The 15,188-nt window shown below is 45.3% G+C and overlaps 1 protein-coding gene across 6 annotated transcripts in view; it reads right to left on the bottom strand.

The window, feature by feature from the left end:
• RIC1 (RIC1 homolog, RAB6A GEF complex partner 1) overlaps nucleotides 1-15,188 on the bottom strand; it is a 141,500-nt gene that overhangs the window by 1,738 nt on the left and 124,574 nt on the right. For 4 of the 6 annotated variants that reach the window (XM_042913334.1, XM_042913333.1, XM_042913335.1 and 1 more), the window contains 9 exons: nucleotides 11,911-12,027; nucleotides 10,713-11,441; nucleotides 8,536-8,694; nucleotides 8,311-8,447; nucleotides 6,409-6,695; nucleotides 5,036-5,224; nucleotides 2,639-2,816; nucleotides 2,305-2,493; nucleotides 245-879 (listed from right to left, as the gene is read on the bottom strand). In XM_042913334.1, coding sequence (XP_042769268.1) covers nucleotides 591-879; nucleotides 2,305-2,493; nucleotides 2,639-2,816; nucleotides 5,036-5,224; nucleotides 6,409-6,695; nucleotides 8,311-8,447; nucleotides 8,536-8,694; nucleotides 10,713-11,441; nucleotides 11,911-12,027 — 2,274 coding nt within the window. In that variant the 3' untranslated portion in view covers nucleotides 245-590. Of the gene's footprint in view, nucleotides 1-244; nucleotides 880-2,304; nucleotides 2,494-2,638; nucleotides 2,817-5,035; nucleotides 5,225-6,408; nucleotides 6,696-8,310; nucleotides 8,448-8,535; nucleotides 8,695-10,712; nucleotides 11,442-11,910; nucleotides 12,028-15,188 lie in introns of those variants that run through there. The other 2 variants (XR_006195934.1, XM_042913336.1) reach the window with 2 other exon arrangements.

A 15,188-nucleotide genomic window follows, 5' to 3' on the forward strand; every position in this document is an offset into this window, starting at 1 on the left:
GGCACACAGCGTCCATCAATTCAGGACTGGGACTGAATGGGCTACAAAAGGCCAAGGAGCATGACCCTGTCACAACAGCCACACGGTGTGCCGTGGCAGGTGTCCATTCAGGAGGCCCGATGACGGAGCCCAGTGCTCTCCATCCGAAGGGGCACACAGGTAGCTCAAGTACCTGATGAGCTACACAAGCACCTTAGCATTTAATTTTAAAAAGCAGTCTGGACACACGCTGAACCAGAAAACACGTAAGAAGCTGTTAAGTAGTGAAAAAGTAGGCTCGTCTAGGGCAAAACAATCCCAAGGTTTAGGAGCTACCATTCTTTACGAATAAAATCAAAATATTCTCATGTACAACTGTACAGTGCTCTTTATTACTTTCCACTGCAGCTTAAAAAATTTTATGAAAAAGGATTTGATATCACATTTTTATGGAGTCAGATTTCTTAGAAGAGGAAGAGTTAAAATTCAGTAATACCTTACCAGAGTCTCTGAGTTCTCTCCCTGGTTAAATCGTCCAGCTAGGCCAGTTTCCTCAGTTGCACATGCCGCCGCAAGTTAACACTGCCCGTGGTGATGGCACGCCGCTGCCGTTAGGACACAGAACAGTCGTAAGTCCCGTCTTGAAAGGATTCATCCTCCTCTGCTCGGGCTGCGTCCTCCTCGTTCCTGCCGACCAGACCGCTGCCTCCGACCTCGCCCTGGGGGAGGCTTCCATGGCCCGAGGGGCCCCGGCTTTCCTCTGCCCGGGGCCCAGTGTGTTCAGGAGTCTTACCCGCAGTTATTGGCTGGAAGGCTTCAGGCTGGACCTGCTCCTCTGTCAGCTCACTGAACTTCTGTACTTGTGGCTTAATGATGTTTAAGAATGGCTTATATCCAGGACTAGGTAGAGAGAAAAGAAAATTAGCTCTCTACTGCCACATTGGAAATGCTCCATGGAATGTTCTGGATAAACTCCTAAATGCTGAAACTGAGGTCAATGCTAGATGTTGCGTGTAGGGGAGGAGGCACAGGGTAGGAAATGATGCCGCCCCCTTGGGTGCCTGGCCAGCACGGGGGGCGGGGGGAGGGGCAGGCTTTAGTGTGTGTGTCTTACAGCTCTGAGCTCGAGGAGCAAGGACTAACATTCTCCAGTAGTAGCATAATTCAAAAATCCTATTCCACAGGGCACCTGGGTGGCTCAGTGGGTTAAGCATCTGACTCTTGGTTTAGGCTCAGGTCATGATCTCACGGTTGGGGAGTTCAAGCTCCCCATGGGGCTCTGTCCTGGCAGCGTGAAGCCTGCTTGGGATTCATTCTCACTCTCTGTCTCCCCCACTTGGGCTCACTCCCTCTCAAAATAAAAAACAAACTTAAAAAAAAAAATCCTATTCCACAGTGTAAGGACCAACAGAGTTTCAGACTTGAAAAAGAACCTTCACAGGGTACATCTAATCTTAGTGAACTTGGCAACTAAGAAACAAACTAGCTCCAAGTAAGGGAAACCCCAAATCCACACCTAGCTGGTTATAAAGGACTAGAAGCCAAAGCTCTTAGCTTCTAACCACTAACTCTTAACTTGGGCTTGCTGGTCACTGCTATGGACTGTTAAATGCACACACTCCTCTTTTCAGCAGATGCTTAGAGGTTATTACCTGCAGTTCTACAGAACCACAGATCTCATGTTCCAGCCTAACTCTGAGACCACCTGTGCCATGCCGCTCTGCACTCACACACATGGCTGGGTAGAGAATGGTGACTAAAGAAAACCGCTTGAGAAGTGAACGTGTCGGGACACCTGGGTGGCTCAGTCCGTTAAGGGTCTGACTTCGGCTCAGGTCATGATCTCACAGCTCATGGGTTCCAGCCCTGCACCAGGCTGTCAGCACAGAGCCTGGAGTCTGCTTCGAAGTCTCTGTCTCTCCCTCTCTCTGGCCCTCCCCCACTGGCACTCTCTCTCCCTCTCAAAATTAACTAGGGGCACCTGGGTGGCTCAGTCGGTTAAGCATCCGACTTCGGCTCAGGTCATGATCTCATGGTTCGTGGGTTCGAGCCCCGTGTCGGGCTCTGTGCTGACAGCTCAGAGCCTGGAGCTTGCTTCGGATTCTGTGTCTCCCTCTCTCTCTGTCCCTCCCCTTGGCGCGTTCTCTCTCTCAACATAAATACACATAAAAAAAAAAGTGAACAGAAATGAATGTGTGAAAACACTTTTATTTCTACCAACCTAAAAATCTCCAAATAAATGCAGCAGAACTAAACCTTACTCGGAAGGGGCAGGGCCCACCCCAGGACAGCAGAGGTAACAAGCCTAAGGAGCCCCACACTTACCAATCCGTAGAGGCCCATCGGTCTACCGCATGTAGCCCTGTCTTTATGTTCTGTAACATCTCTCCATCCACCTCCGAAGACTGGATGAGCAGCAGGATCTGGCTGATTACTGAGGATTCTCGGAGAATCAGGCCTATGACGATGCACCAGTCTAGACACCCTGCCTCCATGAACATGTGCAGCAAGTACCTATGCATGAGAAGAAACACAAAGATCGACACTAAGAAGCCGTAGATGGAGACAGGAATCGTCATCAGGAACGGAGCCCCTGTACGCTATATGCCCAAACACGCTGACTAGGCGTTCTGGGCTTCTGAAAAACTGAGACACTCACCGAAGCTGGACCTGGGATTTATGAGGCCCCTTACTGGCCAACTCCATGGAGATGTGCTCCAGCTCCGACTGAGTTAAACTGAGTGTGGAGAAGTTTTCATCCACCATTGTCCAGTCTCCATCCACCATGGAGCTACTTTCCGTCAAATCTGTGGCTGAACCAATACTGCATTCATCACCTGATGAGAAAGGACCGAAAGTTACGAACTAGCTTCATGAAGAAAATGTTCAATTTGAAATATTAGCAGTTCCTCACATGTGGATTTCTGCTCGGAATTCTCAAAGCCAAACATTAAATCCACTGCTAAAATTCCCATGTTATGTTAACAGTAGTAGATATTTAAAAAAAAAAAAAAAAATTCATTAGAGAGAGACCCAGGCACAGAGAAACACAACCGCCACCTGGGAAGTAGTCTTGCCTGCCTCCAAAACCAATCAAGCCAGAATCTGATCGGTCTTTAGATACAATTATTAATTTACAAAAAATACAGAGGAGAGGGTCGAGCAATGAAGAAGCAATCACCAGAGTCCACATTTTGAGAAAATCCACAGAAGCAAGTTTCGTCAATGAAAATACTGCAAAGGGTTAAAAAAAAAAAAAAAAAAGGATGGGGAGAGAACAATTAGTTTTTAAAGAGTTGAAAACTTAATCACAATGTCTGACCCTCTCATCTGGATCTTGGTCCTAACCGTAAAAATATTTATGACATTAGGAAACAACTGGAATTTAAATACTTACTAGACATTTGATGGTTTTAAGGAATTACTGTTAAATTGTAAGAGGAATGATATGCCATTATGGGTTTGTTTTTTTAAAGATTCCTTTTAAAGGTACATACTGAAATATTCAAAGATAAAAAATGGCACGTCTTGGATTTGGTTCAATAATACAGGAAAGGGAAAGGGATCAAACAAATCTGGTCATGAATTAATAACTGAAGCTGGGTAACAGACACATGGCAGTGGGAGGCAAAGGTTCCATTATACTATTATCTCTAATTTCTAAATTTGAAATGATCTCTTTAAAAACTTTTCTTAAAAAAGCAGTGACACCACCTCATGTCCCCATTTAAAAAAAAAGGCCCAGAAAATAAAATCGTTGGCAAGGATGTCAAGAAATTGGAATGCTTTAAAAAAGCAAGCAAGCCAGCATTGGTAGACAAAAAAATCGGAATGCTTTGTCAATGCTGGCGGGTCGACAGTTGCTCAAAAGCTCAAGAGTAGTAACCCTGTGACCTGGCACCCCACTCTGGCCCAGAAGAACTGAGAGTCATATCTTGAAGAGCCAGTGCACGCTCACGTCTGCTGCGGCCTTGTCACAGGAACCATGAAGTCAGAGCAGCCCCGTGCCCAGCACAGGGTAGATGGATGGATAAACAGGGTGTGTTGGTATACACACGCTGCCACAGGGGTGAACTCAGAATGTCAGACAAAGTGCACTAAGCCTGAGTCACAGAAAGACAGAAACTGTACGATTCCACTCACGAGAGGCATCTAAAGTAGTCAGATTCCTAGAGACACCACAGTGGTCCCTGCCAGCACCGGGGAGGGGACATATGTTAGCCGGGAAGAGCGAGCGAGCTCTGGAGGTGGGCTGCACGACCATGTGAATGTACCCGACGCTACTGAAGTTTACACACGAAAACGGTGGAGACGGAACATACTGTGTGTATCTTCCACAATTTAAACAAAAGGAACGGCAGCCACAAGCTTCTCCACGAAAGCAGGTTCATGAAACAGTGAGGACAGACTGAAAATCAAACACCGGGCAAACGCTTGGCCATTAAGAAAACCGCCAACACTCAGACCACCTCCTACTCACACACCCCTGTAACTCTAAACCCAACAACGTGAGTCATTTTAAAACTTCTTCAACTTTCTACTCCCCCAGTATGGATGCCCGCACTCAGTTTCTGGTGAAGGGCCAGATTATTAGGCTCTGAAGACTAGGAGGAAAAATTAAGGCTATTACATTAACACTCACAAGAGAACAAGAAAATTTCCACAAATTTTATCAGTAAAATAAAAATGAGAAGACAACTGACTACAATTCTGTATGACCCACGGCTACTTATGACAAGAATGGTATTCCTTACATGAGCGTAACAGTCTGCTTAGTTCAAGTTCAAGCTTAGTGTTTGTTTCATCAAAATCAAGTGCCAAGTTTCATGTTATCAGCGCTGACCTGGAATGACAGTTTACCTGCGTTATCCATCTAAAATAAAGCAAAGGATAGTTAAGGCCAGTGGGCCTTGTTCTAGTAACTATCCCCTCTCTAGCAGATTCTCATGACTGGCCCTCAAGGACCTATAATGAAGGAGTAAGGCTCTATTTTGGGCCCTAAAGCACAAAAACCTTCCCAGGAAAGTGAAGAGCTGAGACTTAAAATGACAAGTACCTTTAGTAGATAAAGGTGACAGGAAGGCGTCTTGCATTTGTGGTCCATGGGATGAGGCCGTGTCTATCTCATGGTGGGCGGGGCCGATGCTGCCAAGCCAGCTCTGACTTCGTTGTACAGTAGAGACCCCAGCGTCCATCTCGAGGTTTAGAAAAGGGTCCGCTGACTGAGACTTCAGCAGCTGCTCTCCTGCCACAAGGCAGGCCCCAAAACGAGAAAGTGGCAATTCGAGATGCACGCAGTAACATTTCCAATTGAGTTATTTCAGCTTCTCTTCCCCCCTACTCCCAAACACTGAAAGGTCAAAGCTAATTACTGTCCTACACTCATCACCCCCACGAACCAGGGACGGGGACCAAAGGGACGGATTGACTAGGTAATGCCGTCTGACAGTCTCCCTCACTGCAGCTCTTACCAGCACTAAACAGGATTTATTCTGTTCATCTTTTAAGTGATTTCCCTTGGTTCTTAAAATGAGATGAAGTTTCCAAATGCCTTAGTAAAAGGTTTTTGTTTGGATTTTCATGAGTAATAATGATTTATAACAGTTTTTTTTAAAAGACCTGAACTCCTGCTTCAGATTCTGGGTCTCTCTCTCTCTCTCTCTCTGCCCCTCCCCTGCTTGCACTCACTCACTCAAAAATAAATAAAACAGTAAAAAAATAAAATAAAAATTAAAAAAAGGGGGGGGGCACCTGGGTGGCTCAGTCAGTTAAGCGTCTGACTTTGGCTCAGGTCATGATCTCGCAGTTCGGGATTTCGAGCCCCACCTCAGGCTCTGTGCTCACAGCTCAGAGCCTAGAGCCTGCTTCAGATTCTGTGTCTCCTCGTCTCTCCCTGCCCCTCCCCAACTCACGCGTGTGCACACGCACTTTTTTCCTTCTCTCCCTCCCTCAAAAATAAACATACATTATCTTTTAATTTTTCTTTCACCAAAACAGTTCCACTTTGTCTTCCCCTAGATTAGACAACAGCCCAAGTCCTCAAAGATGCATTTTTACCACTTCTCTGGAACGTCCTACCAGATAAATCACAATTCGGCTTTTCAGGTCCGTGACTAACCCATTCCATAACTTCCCACAGTAAGGTAAGTGTGGTAGCAGTTATATTCAGCCAGTTTTCAACTTGTTGATAATCTGTTAACAGTGGCTGGATTTACAAATTAAACTTCAAGGTCACAAGACTTAGAGACCTAGTTCTACTTTATTTACATCCCTGGTCAAATGGTGGATGTTCCAATGATGTGCAAAAAGTTGGTTTTATCTGTTCCTGAGTTTAGGAATGAAAAGACTTCGTGAATATCGACTAAACAAAATGTCCAAATACTCGCAGTGAAATACAACTCTTGTCCAAGTGACACGAGCTTGCGTTACCTGTTCGGTATTTTCCATTCTTGAAAGGAGAGCTGACAGAAGAGGCTGGGGTGATGGGAAGCGGCCACAGGAAGTCTTTGTGGAGTCTCTTCAGGGCCAGCACAAAGTTGTCCACCCGCGCGGCTCGGGTGCGCTCCTTGCACAGCCAACTGATGAGTTCAAAGCCCAGCTGGGCTGCAAAGCAGCCGAGGTCCTTCAGCCGAACTTCTTCTAAGAGACGCCGGGCGTGTCTCCAGAGCATCATATCAATGTACATGTTCTCAGCACAGTCACTGTCTTTGCTCCATCTGTAAGTGGGAAGACGAGAAACCTGCCGAAAAACCATCCCTGGAGGGCTCCGCGTAGTTCCATGCGGTAGGAACGATCATGCGGAGAGGGAGGGAAGGGATCCAGATCTAAGTGACTGACTGAGGATAAAGGACCACGGCTTTCCTCCACGTGATACAAGCTGCCGAACGTACGTGGAACACAGCAGGCTTTTAAAACATACTTGTAGAATGAAGTATGGAATAGGGAAAAGAGGAGACAGACACAGCCAAACCAGGAGGAGGGTGGTGACTGGTTGAAGGAAAGAAAGAGAGCAAATAATGCTGTAGTCGAAGAGACCAATGAAAAGAGGCAAGGAGACCAGACCAAAGAAACTGAGAAGAGAGACGCAAGGCGCCATGAAGTCTCTCCAGGGGAATGGGAGATAAGCAGACACATAAACATACAACCGATGTTTAAAACTTTGCAGCTTGGCTGTATGCAGTTCTACTCACATGGGCTGATGTGGGATGATCGGTTTGGTAACTGGGCAATGTGGTATCTTCATGAGAGGCAGCGCCGGAAGACTCTAGATTCAGATCTGGGCTCTACCTCTCAGTTAGTTGTGTGAACATAACCAAGTTTACAGTCTGGGCCTCTGTTTCTTCACCTCTACAACGTGTGTTAGCAACAGTGTCCACCCTTACAGGTTGTAAGGATGAAAAGACATACGCACATAAATGCTTAGAACCAAGCACGTACTGAGCACTTAATATGTATTAGCCAGTAATTACGTTCAGGGTATGGCTGAGAAGCTGCTGTTCACCTGGCAACTGTTTAGAGTATCCTGTGGTTGCATTTTACTTGGACATAGCCCATGACTGTGTGTGTATATGTTGGGAGTAAGGGTGGCATAAATGGCCGTGATAGGAAAAAGTAGTAAAATATGATAAAAAATGTTCAGCCAGTTCTCACTACGTGTCAGGCACTGTAGTACCATAAAAACAATATAAAAGAAAAGACTAGGGAAGAGAAAAGAGCCGAGAATGTGGAACAACAGAGGAAGGAACACAGGCACCTCCTCACAAACCAGAGGAAATTCTATTTTATGACGTTCAGTGTGAGTTCACAGTTACCTCTCAGGAGACAGTAACCCATCTCTGTGTGATGTAGGTTTCTGTCTTCAGGATACACTTCCCCTTGGCTCTCCCACTGTTTAATGACTTCTCCAATCAAAAGAGTCACAGGAGAGTCAAGTAAATCGGGACTAACTTTTTATTTTTTCAGCATGAGGTACAGTTGGAAGGAAAGGTAAAAGTGTTGACTGTAAGAAGGCTTTCTGTGTGCAGATTTAATTACCTTCCTTTTTATTCTGGTCCTCTATTATCAGGGTAATTGGAAAGCTGCCTGCATTCAGAATGGGTACACAGGACCTCCTCTAGGACAAGGAACAGAACTGTACAGAAAGTAATGAAGTGAAATACGGCAGAAGGAAGAAGGGAGGCCTTCTGTGTGGTCTTCAAGCCTTTCACAAATGGAAGAAGGAACTGCATTTGGATCAAACAGTTGTTTTCATAAGATCCAATTTACAAACGCCCTGAAATGCAATGTGCCACAGAATGCCCTAACAGCAGCGACAGCTCATTATTCTTTTACCTTTTCCCAGAAGGGCCGGATGGCATACTCAGTGTTTTCTGTAAGCTGAATTTACTAGCAGGAACATTCTCAGCTGACTGGGACAAACTGATGCTTCGATTCCTGAAGAACTCAAATCCACCACTTGAACTGGGTTCCTGTGATCATACACGATGTGCAGTGCAGTTAGAGAAAGGTGCCATGGACGCGTGTGGTCTAGAGAAGCTGTGCAATTCTGCAACCGACCTGAGCTGTAGGCGTGGATGGAGGGGTCTCAGATTCTCCAGAGCCAATGGCTTTAAGGAATCGAATCATGTGTCGACATAGGTCCCACTTGCCTTGTTCCAGGGCTGTGTTGAACAGAAGGGTAGCATGTTGCCTACTTACTGCCGGAACTTCCATATTCTACAACAAGAACCAAAGACAAGCATTCCTTTTGCACGGCAAATTATTTGGGAAGTATGAGCAACTCTTCATCTCCACCGTTTCTGAACCAGAGAAGGAATGCAGCCACAACGCTGTAGGGGAATGTTTAACAGTAACAAGAAAGGGACCAATATAAAGGACGATGCAGGGAAAAGCGAGGCAAGCACTCGGCTGGTGTACTATAAACATGATGTTCTAAACTCCCGCTATATTCCAGATACCTCACATAAACCTGACCCACATCCTCTCTTCCCTGGTTCCTACTGACTCCGCAAAGTACTTCCACCATTCCTATCTTACAGATGAGGAAACAGGGTTTGGGAACTTAACGACCAGCTGAAAAGCAACGATACAAACCTAGGTTTGCCTGACTCCAAAAAGCTCAGGTCCACCTCTTGTGGCAGGTTGTGGAGGATGTGACAAAAGTGCTCGTGGCTCTGGGCAACCGTCTGTAGTTCTGCTGCACAGGGGGCCTCAGTAATTCTTTCACAGGTGTAACCTCACCGCCTACCTTGGCCTTCAGGGAAAGGCTAATCTGACTGTAATTATTATCTGACAACCCACAAAAATGCTGGAACTGGGAGAGAAAAAGTTTCCAATTCCATTGTTCGGGAGGTCACGGAAAGCCTAAGGGGTGACCTAAAACAAAAAAGAGCTGCATCTATTTTGTTTCTCTTTTTAACATTCTGTGGCTTTTTTTAGGCTAGCCAAGGAATCACAGAATTTAAGGGCCATCCAGCTTCTGCTGGACTGTTTCCTCTGGTTCCGATCAGTGCTCGTGAAGTAAATAAGCACACAAGAAATGTGCTCCAGGCACAGTTTAAAACAAGTTTATCATTAGTTTCTCAGGTCAATGAAAGTGCAGCCTGTCAAATGCGTATGACACTGATAAGAACAACAACTACGAAGCCCTTCTGTCAAACACACAGTGGAACTAATTTTCAGGAGTCTCAAAGAAGTCCTTCATTTGAGAAGAACCATGTGCTGCGAGGGTAATTACTGTGGCCGGCCCGAGTCTTCTCCGCTTGCTCTGGGGAGCCCAACACAGGTGCTCTGCCAGGACCCACACTGCAGCCACAGTCCCGCTCGGCAATTCCACATGTGAGGAAACACGATGAGCCTGCAGGAGGCTCAAAGAGCTCCAATTAGCCGATACTAGCCCAAACCTGCTAATATTAAAGATAACTCTTTATTATTATGTTTCCTATGTAACAGATGTTATTGTATGTATCATACTATATATATGTAGTATACACTACTACATTGTCTTTATAATAATATACAATATTGTTCAAAATAATACCATAAACTCAATAGGTTTCAGGCCTACTTATGGACAAACAGGATTTTTAAAAAATCTTGCAGGGGCACCTGGGTGGCTCAGTTGGTTAAGCATCTGGCTCTTGGTTTCGGCTCAGGTCGTGATCTCACAATTTGTGGGTTCAAGCTCCGAGTGGGGCTCTGTGCCGGCAGCACAGATCCAGCTCGGGATTCTCTCTCTCCCTCTCTCTCTGCCCCACTTCTGCCTGCACTCTCTCAAAATAAAGAAACTTAAAAAAAATCCTTGAAGCATTACTTCATGATATTCAAAAAAGTTTTCTGGGGCGCCTGGGTGGCTCAGTTGGTTAAGTGTCTGACTTTGGCTCAGGTCATGACCTCACAGTGTGCGAGTTCGAGCCCTGCATCAGGCTCTGTGCCAACAGCTCAGAGCCTGGAGCTTGCTTCAGATTCCCTGTCTCCCTCTCTCTCTGCCCCTCCTCTGCTCGCGCCGCTGTCTCTCAAAAATAAAATAAAAACATTAAAAAAAATTCAAAAAAGTTTTCTGACATCATTTGATAAGATTAAGTTCTTCAAGAAGAAGATGTAAAATGAACAGAGAACCAGACTGTGTCAGTCCCTTTAACACAAACACAGTGTCGACACAGGATATTTCTTTTTTCTCTCTCCTGAGTTTAAGCTCATTAAGTCTCGTACCTTTATGAGAAGAGAAGTGTTACCTGTAAGATAATAAGGTAAGAGGCAGCTGTGTCCAAGTCCTGAGCCATCAAGCATTCCTCAAACAAGTCCTTGGGGTTTCCAACGGCTGCAAAAAGGTAATTCCACAGGGCATATTCAGTCTTCCTGGCACAATGAACAACCGTCTGCAGGAAGAGGGGGAACTCGGTGATGAATTTTGCCACAGTGGGAAGCAGAGGGTCGGGAATGGGTTCCCGTGAGGTAGCTTCTTCCTCCAGCACTTCGTGGAGCATGAGCTCCAGCACGTGAGGGAAGTAAGGTAATGCAGCGCAGGACTGGGCCAAGAGCAAGGCCTGCTCCCCAAGGTTCCTGACCAGCAGCTGACGCAGAATGTGGTGGAGGTAGATCTGGGAGGTCCTCTCCACGACACAGTAAGGGAAGAGCACCTCCAGCTGTTCCCGAGCACTGTTCCGCGTGTACAAAGAATCATAGAGCAAAGTGTCATTGACAGCACCAAGGACTAACGCGTCTTCAAACAGAACAGCCAGGGGGTAAATATTGATGTGGAAAGGCAGCATGATCCGCTGGGACAAGAAGGAATGGGGCTTGCGGTGATCCCTGGGGAAGAGAGGGAGCCAAACTTTCATCCCTGCACCTCCACAGCTCAGCCACAGGGCCTCCAGAAGGTGACGCTTTTGTTTATTTGCTCGGCACGTGGTCCAGACATTTTCAACGGACTGGGCCAGTACAACGGGAGGACAGAATGGCAGCTGCAAAAGCAAAGACCAGAATCAATCGTCTTCCTATTAAATCTGCACATTCTGAAGTTCCTAGGTGCCAGTTTCTGAAGTCTTTCAAAACGACAGCACAACTTCTTTTGGGAAAATTAGGGGACTCTATTTAGAATTAGAGTTAATGAGGGTACCTTCCTTTCTTTCAAAGTATGTGTATTTAAATCTAAAAACAAGACAAAACCCAAAGACCCCACAAACTTCATCAATTTATCCTACTTTCCCATTAGAATTAGCAAATAATAATGCCTAAGCGTTACCATCTGGAGCATGGAACATATAATTGTTGCAAAACGTTCTTATTTACCCTTCGCAAACAGTCTTCTACCTAGAAACTTAAAGGCTGATATTACACGTCTTCCAGTTTCCAAGTCACAGACAATACTCCCCTCTTAAGTTATTTTATCCCTTCATCCTTAATGTTCTAAATGACTTTTATTTTACTCACAAGCTTCCTTTGGTTAGGGTGACTGTCCTTCTCCCGGATCTGAGGCCCCGATCTGTCCCTCTGCATCATGATGAGCTGTCCTGCGAGATTTAGCATAATGCTCTCTGCATCACGAGCCTGAAAGAAAAATTGAACTCATGCTAATCCGTAGGTCTGCAGCATCCCCCACCCCCCCAATCTATATGGTTTACAGGTGAAACCACCAACAGTGTTTACGGAGTGTGTACCGTGCACAGCAGTTCTGTTGGGCAATGTGGAGAACAGGCTGCTTTCTGGCCAGGCTATAACTGACCACACTGCAACTCAGGAACAGTACAAATGAATGTAAAACTGAGGGCAGAGCTGAATTATCCTGATAAAATGAGGAGAATTTCACAAGTTCATAAACGTGAGAGACCTTTCAGTGACCTCGCTGGCACAGCCACAGAAGGCTTACAGGGTGAAACGGGCTTGAAGGGTGAGGAGGACACCTGGGAGAAAGGGAAGGGGCTGGTTCTCCAGATGAAGAACATCACGTGAATGACACCGAGACATAACATTTCTTTTGGGAAAATGAGAACAATCTGACTAGATTAGGAATATTATGGGAAAAACATAAAAGAGACCTTCAAGGAGGGCTTGGAAAGCCAGGTTTAAAAAAGAAGGCAGAAAATAAGCCACTACTTATGATTCTTAAGAGAGTTATTAAAAATTCTGAGTTATCCATTATCCAGGGGCACCTGGGCGGCTCAGTCGGTTAAGCGTATGACTCTTGATTTCGACTCAGGTCATCATCTCACAGTTTGTGGGTTCAAGCCCTATGTCAGGCTCCGTGCTGACAGTGCAGAGCCTGCTTGGGATTCTCGCTCTCTCCCTCTCTCTCTGCCCCTCCCCTGCTCATATTCCCTCTTTCAAAATAAACTTAAAAAAATTCTGAGGTACTGGCAGACATCATGGGTGTTAACTTCAGGAGTGAATGAAACAGTCTGCCTTTTCATTATGGAAAATTTCAATCAAATCCTAAAGTAGGACTCCCCATTAAAAACCCTCTCACCTGGCTGAAGGTTGAAAAGCATTGTTTTACAGCGAAATCTCAGATATCAAGATGTTTTCACTTGTAAAGAGGAAGAGCATTTTAGTATTTTGATTTACCAAACCTCCCCCTGTCAAAAAAAAAAAAAAAAAAAAAAACCCAAAAAAACTCACAGACACCACAGATATGAAAGGCAGGAAAAGAGACAACTGAATCAAAGAGGATTACAGGCTCTCGCACCTAGGGGAGGTGCCAGGTACCACTGACCAGTTACAAGGAGAAGGCAATAAGGAAGGGAAAATTGAACGGTTTAATTTCCTCGCTCATTAAATAAACGTGAAAGAACCGGAAGGCTTGCAAGGAAAGGTGCGGTGAGAGAGGAACTGAGTTCAGAGCAGCATATGCCAGAACCACAGCGAGCTGGTGAAGTGAAGGAAGCGGACGAGCTTCCTCAAGCGAAGGATGCAGGACTGGAAAGCATCCGGTGGCCAGAAGGGACAGAGGAGCACAGCGTGACACAAACCAGAGAAGGGAAGAATTTTAGGAAGGAACGGGTGGGACTGCATCCCAGCTTGAGGCCTGTTGACAGGATGAATTTAAGCTGTCGTCATTATTTAGGGTCCAGTCAGAAAAACAGCACAGACACCCTACGTATGCTATTGCAAAGCAGTTACTCCAAACGCTTTTGTACTGGCTTTCCGACACCACAGGGACTGTGTATAAGAAATGGCAAGACGGTCCAGGAGATTCATGGGTTTTGTCATTCACTTTTTCTTCAGACTGTGTCCAGGTAGAAAATAAATGTAATAAGAACTGTTATTGGGACGCATAATTCAACTGGTTCAGCCGGTTAAGCATCCGACTTCGGCTCAGGTCATGATCTTGCTACACTATTCATGGGTTCCAGCCCCACATCGGGCTCCGCTGACAGCTCAGAAGCTGGAGCCTGCTTCAGATTCTGTCTCCCTCTCTCTCCCTGCCCCTCCCCTGCTCTCTCTCTCAAAAATAAAAATAAAACACTTAAAAGAAAAGAAATGCTATTAATTTACAAAAAAGTAGAAATTAAAAAAATAAAAAGTATCTCCAAACAAGTGCTTCAAAGACTGAGAACTTTACTTGGAAAGAAGTTGTGGTTCTCAATTTAGCACAGAAAAACATGAAAACTAAAAACTGGATTATCTTTCCATAACACATGAGAAACAACATAGAACATGGAGGTAGGAGAAGGAAAAATGGAAATTAAAAGATGCGTGGCAACTGTAAGAGCCTGACCGCAGAGGACGAAGAAAAAAAAGACGCAGTCCCAAGAATCAGAACAGTGGGCCCAGGGACTGGCACAGAAACTCCGTAACACTTCTTAGGAGGACCTACTACAATTCACCACAACACGACTAATGTTCACAATGACCATTGTGGAGTGTTAAAATGGGCAAATTTCACTACATTTTACATTACCTCACTAAACAAATGCAACCATTTCTCTTCATTCGCGTCCATGCATTCAACATTTTCTATACTACAATATGTAAGAACAGATGACTGCAACAGCACTTTCAAGCAATTTTAATAAGCTTTTCAGAAACTTAACATAAAAGCAGGGACTACATGTATCTCCCAAATGCCAAATTTGAAAGAATCAAATATACCATCCCTTACCCTAAAAACTCTCTGGCAGATGATTCTTCTTAGGAGCTTCAGAGACAAGGAGCCCCTCTCATAAGGGAGGCCATCTCACTGTTTTTAAACAGTTTTCGTTGTTGGAGTTTCTTTAATCTCTAATATTGAATCAAGACATGCCTTGCTGTAGCAATCTTGGTCTTTCCTCTGTGCAAGGAGTAATCAGTCTATTTCCCACTACATTTCAACTTCTTAATCTGCTCTTTACCACATTAGATCTCTTCCCTTTGTGAAAGGCCCTCTTTGTTAACTTTTTAAATTCCAATTAACATAGTGTTATATTAGTTTCAGGTGTACAGTATAGCCAATTCAACATTTTCATACATCACCAGGTGTTCATCACAAGTGCACTCCTTAATCCCTGTCGTGTATTTCACCAATCCCCCACCTATCTCCCTTCTGGTGACCATCAGGTTTGTTCTCTACGGTTAAGAGTCTGCTTCTTGGGGGGGTGCCTAGGTGGCTCAGTCGGTCGAGCGTCTGACTTCGGCTCAGGTCATGATCTCGCAGTTTGTGAGTTCAGGCCCTGCGTCGGGCTCTGTGCTGACAGCTCAGAGCCTGGAGTCTGCCTCAGATTCTGTGTCTCCCT

The sequence above is a fragment of the Panthera leo genome, chromosome D4 (genome assembly GCF_018350215.1).
Source record: "Panthera leo isolate Ple1 chromosome D4, P.leo_Ple1_pat1.1, whole genome shotgun sequence".
NCBI classification, from domain to species: Eukaryota; Metazoa; Chordata; class Mammalia; order Carnivora; family Felidae; genus Panthera; species Panthera leo.